We start from the raw sequence: 11,496 nt of genomic DNA on the forward strand, positions 1-11,496 counted from the left end.
TGATTTTTTAAATTCATTTTTTATCTACAGCATATATAATGGCCAAGTGATAAAGAGCAGTTGAGTGGTTCACTTTGAACTTCCACACTTTGTCGCTGCCCACTAATCCTTCTCTCCAGGACTTATTCTAAAATATCATATTCTCCAAGCAGCTGACATACAGCTGACTTTTTTGTTCAGATCAACCACAGAAATGCTTCCTTCTCCCTCCAAGCGTGGAATTTTCCACCTAAAAATTACACCTTCCTGAGGCCCAAGACAGGTAAGATTCAGTCCTCATCCAGTGACAGTTTTACTATACATAAAAATGTCATTCTCTTAAAGTCCAGTATTTTGCAACCCTGCAGGGCCAGAAGCAGAATATTTCCAGCTCCCCAAGGGAAAGTGTAGCAGTCACTACTAATGCTGGACAGGTCCAAGATATTATACTTCAGTTATATTTTAGGAATAGAAGAGTTATGCAAGATCATTTTTATAGATTTTTATGGCTCCCTCTGAGTACATGCGGGCTCACAGTGGCTAGGACACCTGGTTTTATGGGCTGAGGGATATAGAAAACAGTCCCTATAAATATTTTCAAAACCCTGTAAAACAATCCTATAATAGAATAGGTGTTTGGGGCACACAAGCGGCACATACAAGGTACATGAGAGTGAGATGGCATAAATGATGTAAATGTGAAATCCTTTTATATTTACTGATAATATCCAGAGGAGAGAGAGCAAAAGAGAAACCATATGATGCAAAAAGAAAAATCAGTAATTAATTTGTTACAATATTCTCTCCATAGCAAATACAGTATTAAGACAGATTTTGATATTAGTCATTCTGGATAATACTCCTATGTTCACTCATGGAGATGTACTGAAAATGTTTAACTCCCCGTACATTGAAAAGATTACCACTCGATGTCTGACATTAATACATAGTATTACCAATTCATATCTGATAACCTTCTTTATTAAATGCTATTAATCAGAAAATAGCTTTGAAAGCCATAAACAATGCTTTTATATTTTTTTAAACTTTTATTCAGAGAAATAATGTACTTGAGAGGGAAATAATAATATAACCTTGCATCGGTTTGTTTTTGCAAGAATCTTTGCTTATACTAATACATTTATATGCATCAAACAAAAATAGATCATCCATAAAAGAACAATTACAGGGCATCAATCAAGACTTCATAACATTATTCCAAGATATCTATAAGGAATCATCACTAAAAAAAAAATTAGTGTTTTGTTTTCTACAACTTCTCACAAATCATTCCATAAAAGTAGCCATCCTACTTTTATTGCTCTAAACTCAATTTGAGCTGCATTTGATATTAGATTTCAAAATGTTATTAAAAGTATCCTATATAACAATATGCACTGTGTTTTTCTGGTGCAAATATTATGTTTACAAGCTTGGTGCATCTTACACTCGAGTGTCATTGACACCTATTCCATTTCCAGGAGAAAAAATTCCAGGGGACTGAAAAAAGGTAATGTTTAAAAAAGCAAGTTTTAACCAGATAACATGAATAAGTTAATGCATGGGTTTTCAATCTTTTTAAAGGAGCGTACTTCTGGGTACAATTTTGGTGGAGTGGAGGGCGTGGCAGCAGCCAGATGTGGAGCAGAGGTAGGGGGCTTGCAAACGGCAGCAGTGCAGGGTGGTGGATAGTGATGGCAGATGCCACATGTGAGCGAGCTCCCCCTCCACGTCCGGCTGGCTGGGCAGCACCTATGCAGCCTGCGGGGGGAGCCACTGCCCTCACTCTCCACCTCCCCCTGGCCTTGCTCCTGGGAGGCGGTGGCGCGGGGTGGCGGGTGGTGGTACTCCATCCCTGCCCATCCACACCTACCCCCTAGCTCCTTTCCAAGTACCCCCATTTGACAACCCCCGAGTTAATTAATAAGAGCTTTTATCATCTAACTGGTTCAGTAGTCAAAAAAAATGTGAATTTGCCCATAATTTCAGTATCAACTGCAGTTAAAGGTGCAGGGTTCAGCTCTGTTTTGTGGTGATTGTACTTGCCACTAAACTGGGCTTTGGAGACAATATACACACCTCCATGAATACAGATGGTTATACAAGAGGCTGATTGACTTCAATAACAATGTGCAATATACCATGTATAAGTATTATTTGAAAGATTTGACTATGACTGAAGTGATCAGTGTGTAGGGCGGTGTATGTGTGAAGCCTGCAGATTGTGAACTCCACCCAGACATCTAGGCATGTAGATTCGTGGCAGCAGGTTGGGCTGCATCTTCCCAGTCCATATGGAAACTGTCTCTGTTGGTCCTGAAAAAGACGGGCTCTTGTCCCACACAAGCTTCTGTGAGCATGAGGTTTTGGTGCACGTAAGAGAGAGTCTGCCCCTATTACGGTTTTTCTGTTTTCAAGGTCATACTGAAGTGTGACTGCGTTTTTTATTTTGAATGGGTGTAGCCAAAATGCCTGGTGTACCAGATACAATGTCCTGTAAAGATCTTCCGGACAATTGCCCAGATTGCTTTCATTTGTCTACAGTGCAAGTTTGGAAGAAAGTTTTTGAGTATTGGCCAGCAAAAGAACTTTGCATTCCTTTTTGTTATTATTCATTCTGTTGTATTTAATTACTTTATATTGCTCTTCTTACATAATAAGGAGCTCTACTGTACTTCACTAATGAATTTCTGTAAAGGATTTCATTTAGCATGCTTCATGCATTGAGCTAATTAAGGAAAAATCATTCTTTAAGCTAATTAACTGTGGTTTTTAAATGTATCCTTCTGGGTTTTGCATAAAAGTATAAACATTTCAGAGCAGCAGAAGTCTGAATCCTAATGAAAACAGAAGAGAAACTGCAGTGTGTGTTATTCCCCAGTATAGTCCCGTTTGGTCTAATTTGAAATAACTTGATAAGCAGAGCACAAGGGCAAAATATTCAGAAACTGAATCCTAGCAAAGTCATGAGTATCTCCACTTCTCTTCTGGAATAACTTTCATTTAAAAATGATACATGGTGGAAATACAAGAAAAGCCATAGCAGATGAGAGAGGGAGGAAAAGGCACGTTATAACCAATTAAAAATCAAAATATTTAGCTGAAGGAAATACTCTTTTTCCTCCTTAATTCCTATCTAGACTGTTTTTTAAATTTTTTTTCACATAAGGTGTTTTGTAGATAACTGACAAACGGCTTGATTTCTCTCCCATCCAGACTCAAGGTTCCAGCACATTTTGTGAGCAATTAGAATAGATTAAAACAATCTTTAACGCACCCACAAATTAGAGTTTGGTGTATCACCTGAGTTCACAGGCAGGTATTAACTTCCCCCATAAATTAGACACCAGGGGACTGGCATCTTTTTATATGCATGTAGCGCCTTGTTAACCAGAGGAAAAATTCACATTCTCAATTGAGTTACTTTAGTTGCATCACCTTACTCTTACGTTGCCACTCATTTCCTCCTGCCTGATGATTTATGAACTCTAAAATTTGCTATTCAAAATTCATGCTGTGTTGCCAAGTTGAGATGCTATCAAAACAACTGAAAAAGTAGCCTGCCCTTGTGTGATGTCTAAACCAAATTTGCTAAATGATAAGGCCTCTTTTTTGTCTTTTGTTACATACAGGATTTTGGAGAGGATGATTCCCTCTACATCACCAAGGTAACAACTATTCACATGGGCAATTACACCTGTCATGCCTACGGCTATGAAGAGCTATATCAGACCCACATCCTTCAGGTGAATGGTTAGTAAATGGCATATATGACAATCCACTGAAAATGTTCCAGTAAGCAATGCTGAATGTTAATCTTGTTCTCATGAAGCAATGAAATGGAGCAGGAGGATTTTTCTGCAAAGGAAAAATTTAAACAACTATAGGCTTGTCCACTCATGTTGTTATTGTGGTGTGGTCTGATTACACAAGTGGGCAAACACATAGTTGTGTCGATTTTTTTACAGAGGTAAGCAGCATAAAGTGAGTCTGAGTGAATATATAAATACATTTTGCCCACCTTTACCAATAAGCTTCACCAATTTCATGATCTAGAATATGATTCCTGTTTCACTTAATAGTTCAGACTGTTTATACTACGGCAGGATTCCTGTTACCAGTTATTAGCATGAGGCCAGATTATCAAGTGGTTTAAATCGTCCCAGTTCCATTGAGGTCACTTTGCAGCAGGTTCCAAACAGAGGAGGAAACATTTTACAAACAGTAAATTTCCAAGTAATCAGAAAACCAGACTCCTGACTCCACTTAATTAGCATCTTATTTCACAAGTAGTCTCACTGGAGCTGGTGCTTACCTATCATCAGCAGAAGTCCCTTGTAGTCGAGGATGATTGTCTTCCATGATTGCCCTATCTGTGGGTCCAAAGACAGATGACAAGGCCCATCTGGGATCAACAGGTTCTATTTCAACTTGGGCACGTGTTTCCATGTAGGGTGGGTGACTCTGGATTCTTGGTTCAGTCTGTGACACTGTTTGCCGCTCCTGGTTTTGCATCACATGTTGTCATTGTGAGGTGTCAAAGTCCTTGCAGCATCCTTCCTCCATTTATGGCAGTCCTGGGCGATAGTCTCCCGTGAGTTGATGTTGATGTTGCATATTTTTAAGTTGGCCTTGAGGACATCCTTAAGGTGCTTTTTCTGCCCTCCTCTTGAGCATAGGCCTTGACGGAGCTGGGAAAATAAAACTTGCTTCAGAAGTCTGGAGTTAGACATCTGGATGATGTGACTGGCCCAGCAAAATTGATGTCAGATGATCATTGCCTTGATGCTTATGATGTTTGTTTGCTAGAGGACACTAATGTTGATGTGTCTGTCTCCCCACTGGATTTGAAGGATCTTCTACAAGCAGTGTTGATGGTATTTCTCCAGTGACTTGAGGTGTCTCCTGTAAGTTGTCCATGTGTCAGCTCTGTACAGTAAGGTAAGGATCACAACTGCCTGATAAACCATGAGCTTGGTTTTGAATTTGAGGTCATGAACTTCAAACACCAATTTCCTCAGGTGTCTGAAGGTTCCACTTGCACAGTTGAGGCTATGTTGAATTTCTTTATCAATGTCAACTTTCTGCGAGAGATGACTTCTGAGATATGGAAGTACTCAATGTTCTCCAGAGTCTCACCATAAATCTGAATTGCTGAAGCTGCGGACTGCTCATTAAGAGCTTGTTGATAGAGGGCCTTAGCTTTCCAAATGTTAAGCATCAGTCCTATTCTCTTGTATGCCTTAAAAAAGATGTCGACGAGTGCCTGAAGATCTGGTTCTGAGTGAGTACGCACTACAGCTTCATCAATATACTGGAGCTCAATGACTAAGGTCAGAGTGGTCTTGGTTTTGACTCAGAGTTGGCTGAGATTAAACAATTTACCATCCATTTGGTAGTTCAGTTCCACTCCGACTGGAAGCTTACTAGTGGTCAAATGTAGCATCATGATAAGGAAAAGCAAGAAGAGTGTTGGAGCAATGATGCAGCCTTGCTTAACCCCTGTCTTAACCTCAAAAGGATCTGTGATAGATCCATTACTGAGAACCACAGCTCGCATACCAAGCAAGTGAAGAATGGTGATGAATTTCTGTCGACATCCATACCTCAGAAGGATCTTCCACAGCACTTCTTGGTTGACAGTTGAAGGCTTCCCTGAGGTCAAAGAAGATCGTGCAGAGAGGCATATGTTGTTCCTGGCATTTTTCCTGCAGATGACAAGCAGTGAAGATTATGTCAGTTGTGCCTCTTGAAGGGTAAACAGGAAAGAGAACTCTGCCTTCATGGAGTTGGCTTTGTCATTAAGAATGAACTCATAAACCAACTCAATGAGTTCCCTGTTGGAATTAATGAGCGCCACATGCCTCTCTGTCTCAAATTGACAGGGAGCCAATAAACCACTGTCATCAGCACGTATACCCCAACTCTTGATGTCACAAATGAAACAAAGGATGAATTCTATGCCAAACTTGACCAAATCCTTTCTGACATTCCAGAGGGAGACAAGCTTATTCCGCTCTGCGATTTCAGTGCCAGAGTCAGAATGGACTCAAATCTCTGGTCACAAATCTCTCAAACCACTGGCAAGGAAGGAGTGGGAATGGTTAGCTACAATGGCATCCTCCTTTTGCCCAAACGTGCAGAACATAGACTCACCATCACCAACACCCTGTTCCACCAGAGAAGCAGGTACAAGATATCATGGCAACACCTGTCATCTAAGCATTGGTACTTGAGTGACTACATCACTTGTACCCAGGATTGCAAAGATGACCACATCACTCAAGCTATACTGTTCAATCACTTGATGATTGCCAGACCAATCACTGACTCATCCTCTCAGTTGTATCATTCAAACTGGCTCCCAAATAGTGGCTGCAGCAGAAACAATGGCAATGGCAGATCAACAACAAAAGACCCAAGGACCCAACCAAGCAAGACCTCTTCCACCAATGCCTCAACAAAAAACTGGTGAATTCCAATAAAAATGTTGGCAGCACTTGGGGTGCACTATCACTGTTGCCTATGAAGAGACACTTGGATTCTCTACCAGTAAACACCAAGACTTATTTGATGAGAATCATAGAAAGATCCAAGAGTTGCTCAACCACAAGTGCAAGGCCTTTTGTGCTTAGCAGAATTACACGAACTCCAAGAAAAATAAATTGGATCACCCACAATCCACGGTAAGAGGTCCAAAGGAGGACCTGCGATATAAAGAACAGATGGTGTAAAGACAAAGTGAAAGCAACTCAACATCTCACTGACATCCACGATATGTGTGGTTTCTTTAGTGCCACCGTCCGAGCACTCAAAGACCAACCCCCTTGAGATCTAAGGCTGGGGGAGACCTGATCAAGGAAAGGGGAGCCATCAACAGAACATTTTGAAGACTTTCTCAATCTCAACTCTGTTGGCAAGAGTATTCTCAATTCCATCCGGCAACACCCAATCAGAGACAATCTTGGAATCCCTCCAACCCTTGATGAGGTGAGGTAAGTCATCAAGCAGATAAAGAACAACAAGGCATCTGGAACAGATGGAATGCCTGCTGAAATCTTCAAGCAGGGGGAAGAGGATCTTACATCACAGCTCTGTGCCCTCATCTTAAGGATCATGGTGAACTCAGGGACACCATGATCATGACAATCTTCAGAAAGACAGGTCTGCCTGTGGAAATTACAGAGGGATTGTCTTGATGTCCACCACAGGAAAGATCATTGCAAGAACCCTCCTTAACCATCCCCTTGCATTTGCTCAAGAGCTTCTCCTGGAATCTCAGTGTTGGTTTAGGGCTTACCTATACAGCGCTCATATTCAGTGTCACATTTTTGCTTCCCCCATTCCTGGTCTGGCTTGATACTGCAAAGGCCACTGCCTAGTAAAGCAAAATAGGGGTGTTCTGCCGAACCCCTACCAGCTAATGTCCCTTGTACAGAGTCTACACATTGCCCTGCAGTGACATTGGTACTTCACCATGCTTTAGTGCTTCCAAAAGGAAGTACTAAAGCACAGCTCAGTAACTGCTTGTACGGTGCTGTGCATGCGGTGTATGGTTAGTTTTTGCCGCTATTTCGCCATAGTGGTGCGCTAAAACAAGGGACCACACCACTATGGCTAAGTAGCTGCCAATCATATGTAGACCCACGTCACCCTATGTCTCCATAGCGATGCACTACAGTGACATAGCGCGTCGTTATGGTGATGTAGACGTCCCACGTGAGGAGTGGGAAAACTACACTCTGAACTACAGCATGATTCTCAGCTGTCCCTTTTGAGCATCTATCTGCCTGTCTTATGCTGGTGAAGCAGTGTAAAGCTGGTAGGTCTGGGCAATGATAGTTTTTATGCCTTATGCACCCATCCATCTGTTAATGTACAGGCAGAAATATACAATGCTCTAATTCAGTGCACTAATTTCAGCCGAATATGGGTGAGTTTAATCCATCGTACCTTAATAAGCATTGTATGTCTGCTATGAGGGGCTTTGCTTTAATGAAGTTCATTACTACGTTATTAGTGTATGTATATTAGAAAAAGTTGTGTCTATATCATTATTAGATTTACAACAGCCCTTTCAGGTACTATGTACTTTTCAGGCATTCATAAAGGAACAGAATCAGGTTGCTGCTAAGAGCAGATAAGTACACAGTGTAGTAGAGGTTAAGGCAAGGAGAACAAATAAATAAGAATTTTAATGCAAATCAGGGGACATAAAAGTGATCAGGGTAAGGGTCTAGTGGATAGCCCGAGAAAGTCATACATTGGAGAAAAGAGGAACAAAGCACTAAGGTAGTTTGACTGGAAATGAACCTAATGTTTACAGATGATATTTTTTCATCTTTTGATATGGTAAATGGTGAAATCCCAGAAATACAGGTAACTACATTGTACGTGGTTCAGTGAGGAAAATAGGTTTCCCTCCTCAAAATGTTATTTGTTTGATGAATGACAGTTGAAAGAAAAGCAAGCTAACAACTTAATCCTGTATATATTATACAATGTATTATGAACCTTGAATGGAGTTTAGTTGGCAGGCAACAATGTAGATTTTGTCATCCCTGAGAATTAAAGACCCAAAGGCTTTGAAACTAAAACCAAAATGCAAGAAGATTAAATGGAATGGGATTTTTCACTTAGTGGTTCAAATCTGAGACATACTCAAGCTTGTCACTCAGATGTTACATTTTGTTGGGGGAGGGATGGCTGATGCTTCTAGATTAAACTAGTAGTGAGAGTTTTGCAAAATAGCTCTGTGCAGCTTTTGTTATCAAAAAGGAAAGCTTTCCAGCACAAAAATCCTCTCTCATTTTGCCCTTTAATGTTGTAATATAGTCATTGAATACTCGTGAAAAATATCGTGCACACTGATGTCAAAGAGAAAAAAACAAATGTGATATAGTAATACTGTAGCCTATAGAAATCCTTGTCTTACACAGAGTCCAGTATTCCCATGTGAGACACTGGGCTTTGCGAAACTGCTTTGTTGCAGCACTTAATGTGGTTGGCTACCCTCCCACGTCGCTTAGCTCTCTTCTTTTCCACTTGGGTGATTACTCGTTTCAGCAAGTGATGTCAGGTCACCAGATCAAATACTGATGACAGAACTAAGCTGCTTCACCAACAGGAGATGTTGTGGGGTCCCAAGACATATCCCTTCTTAGGAATCTTTTGTCTTTGTCTTTACTGAAGTTCAGGGGCAAATTCTACCATTTCCCCTGAGAGGAGGAATAGGGGAAGCAGCAGCATCGTTGCTTCTGGGTACTTGTGACAATCTGGTGAATCTGGCTATGTAAAGTATATGAACTCTCTTCAGTACTAGGGACTTCATGTCTGTCTGTATCAGACTTCAGACTCCATTTTGAATGTGGGTCTTCTTTCTCATCTTACCTCCAAGTTGAACCGATACTCCACGGGGGGCAACCCAGGGCTAACAACAGTCTTTGTTAAACTTCAGTGATCCAAACTTTAATGAGCTACTTAGTTTTTCAAGTCTGTGCTCTGTGGGGGAGTTCATGCCCCACCCTGCCATGGGTAACCTGACTACAAAATGGAGCACTTGGTGCACTAGATCAGCTGATCACACAGCACACACAGAGGATTGAAAACTATGAAAAACGGTTTCACCCACCATCTGAAGGAAGGAATCAGAAAGTTTACTGCAGGAGGGAGAGGAGACTCCAGACTCCAAATGTAAAGTCATTTGCAGCACAGAAGGGAAATAGAGATAGGATCTCAGATTCCCCAAAGGACTTGGACTTAAGTTAAAAAGAGCGGTGAGGAAACTGAGGCAGGGAAATGCATCCCGGTGTTGTACTGTGTGTTGGGAGCTATATATTCCTCGTGCCACTTAAAGAGCAGTTATGTTAGAAACCTTTTCAAATCTTGAGTAATGCGTGTTTCAACTATGCAGAGAGGTAAAGGATAACCCCTAGTGTCCGCAGGGTTGGAGATATGGGAAAGGCTGTGCTTTAAGCTGCAGGGGAATCACAGTGCTAGCCATAAGTTCTATGACTGTGGTTTCGCAGCTCTTAGAAAAGGGAGCAACATGGAGAAGCAGCACCACAGCAGTGTGGCAACGCCTACTCAGACTGAGGAAGCTGACACACACCCAAGCCAACAGAGTATCAGCTTTACTGAAATGGTGACAAGAGCCCACAAGTTGTCTTGCCTGCACCAGTTATGCACCGGCTGTGAGGTGTAGGACTGCACTCAGCAGCAAGGATCCTCCCTGCACTCACCACACTGCTCCAAAACATGTAGGGGGCTGGGAAGGTTGAGCTGTCATTGCACCAACCACAAGCCCACTGTGACACAGAGAGAAATTTAGCAGCAGTCAAATACTACAGTGTGTATAATTAACTGCATCAATTGTCCCTCTACCCTTAATGCACCCCTGCCTGAATGCACTGGATCTGAACAGAGAATGGTAATTCCCTTTTGCAGAGAATTATAAAGTCTCTAGAGTTGGTTTGGTTCCAGCGCAAGCAATAAATATAAAATATTGACATTTTCCCTGAAGCAAAACAGAGCCCTGAATCCAACACTACCTAGGAGCCCAGCTACCAAGGAGCCCCACACCTAGAAAGGAGGCTCTCTGCCAGGCTCCAGAGGAGCTAGGGGCAAGTGGGCAGGAAATCAGGCAGGTTTCTGTCATCCCCCCTGCCTGTGTGGCATCAAAACCGCATCCAAATCAAACCATCTCCACAGCATGTTTAAACAAACACCTTGTTCTCACAAAATTGTTTCACCTGCGTATGACCATAATGCAGCCGTATGTGATGGCTTGAGCCATTGGCTTTGTTCCTATTGCCAACCTCTACTTCCTACATAAAGCAAAGCAGCATTCTCAGCTCAGAAACAGGAAGATAAACACAGATGCAGAAACAAGGCAGCGTATGTAGCCCCAAGAGAATTTCAAGTAACATCTTTATAACATTGCTGAAACAGTTAAGATGCAGTCCACTCTAGGCTGGTGTTTCTCAACCTTTTTAGACTCAAGGCATCCCTTGTGAGATGCAAGGCACCCCTCAGAAACTCCCAACTCTTAGCTTTCCTTGTTTCTTGACTGTGGCAAATGGGGCAGAAAGCAAGGCAGCTGATCAGGCAGGGGAAGGGGATCAAAGTGGCACTCAGGGAGGATCTTGGACTCATTTGTGGTATGCCTGCCAAAAAGTTGCCCCCCACTGAACTAGAACATTACTTTGGCTGAACTGGTTGATCAGTTTTAAATAATCAAATGTAACATTGCTATGTTGTTCACATTAGTCTGGGTTATAACTAATGATACAGCAACAATTTTTTGTGAAAAGAGCAGGGAGCTCTATACAATTCCAAAGAAAGAGAGGAGATATCACCCTGTGAATCTAACTGAACCCGCCGATCTAAAACCCCAGCCCCGTAGCATAAGCAGGAATGAGCAAATAGGGTAACAGCTCCACGTGCTAATCTAGAGGGGGACCAAGAATGGCAGCTGCTGGCCAAGCCGCCCCTGCCACTGTGCTGTCTGCCATCACT

At 41.9% G+C, this 11,496-nt stretch overlaps 1 protein-coding gene across 1 annotated transcript in view; it reads left to right on the forward strand.

Annotated features, from left to right (window-relative positions):
• The window catches only part of LOC109289774 (follistatin-related protein 4-like), a 94,354-nt gene that overhangs the window by 26,595 nt on the left and 56,263 nt on the right, over positions 1–11,496 (forward strand). Inside the window, exon 3 of the mRNA XM_019505976.1 lies at positions 3,612–3,732. Coding sequence (XP_019361521.1) covers positions 3,612–3,732 — 121 coding nt within the window. The remainder of the gene's footprint in view (positions 1–3,611; positions 3,733–11,496) is intronic.

The sequence above is a fragment of the Gavialis gangeticus genome, unplaced genomic scaffold, assembly GCF_001723915.1.
Source record: "Gavialis gangeticus isolate Ggan-Ray unplaced genomic scaffold, GavGan_comp1, whole genome shotgun sequence".
In the NCBI taxonomy this organism is placed as follows: domain Eukaryota; kingdom Metazoa; phylum Chordata; order Crocodylia; family Gavialidae; genus Gavialis; species Gavialis gangeticus.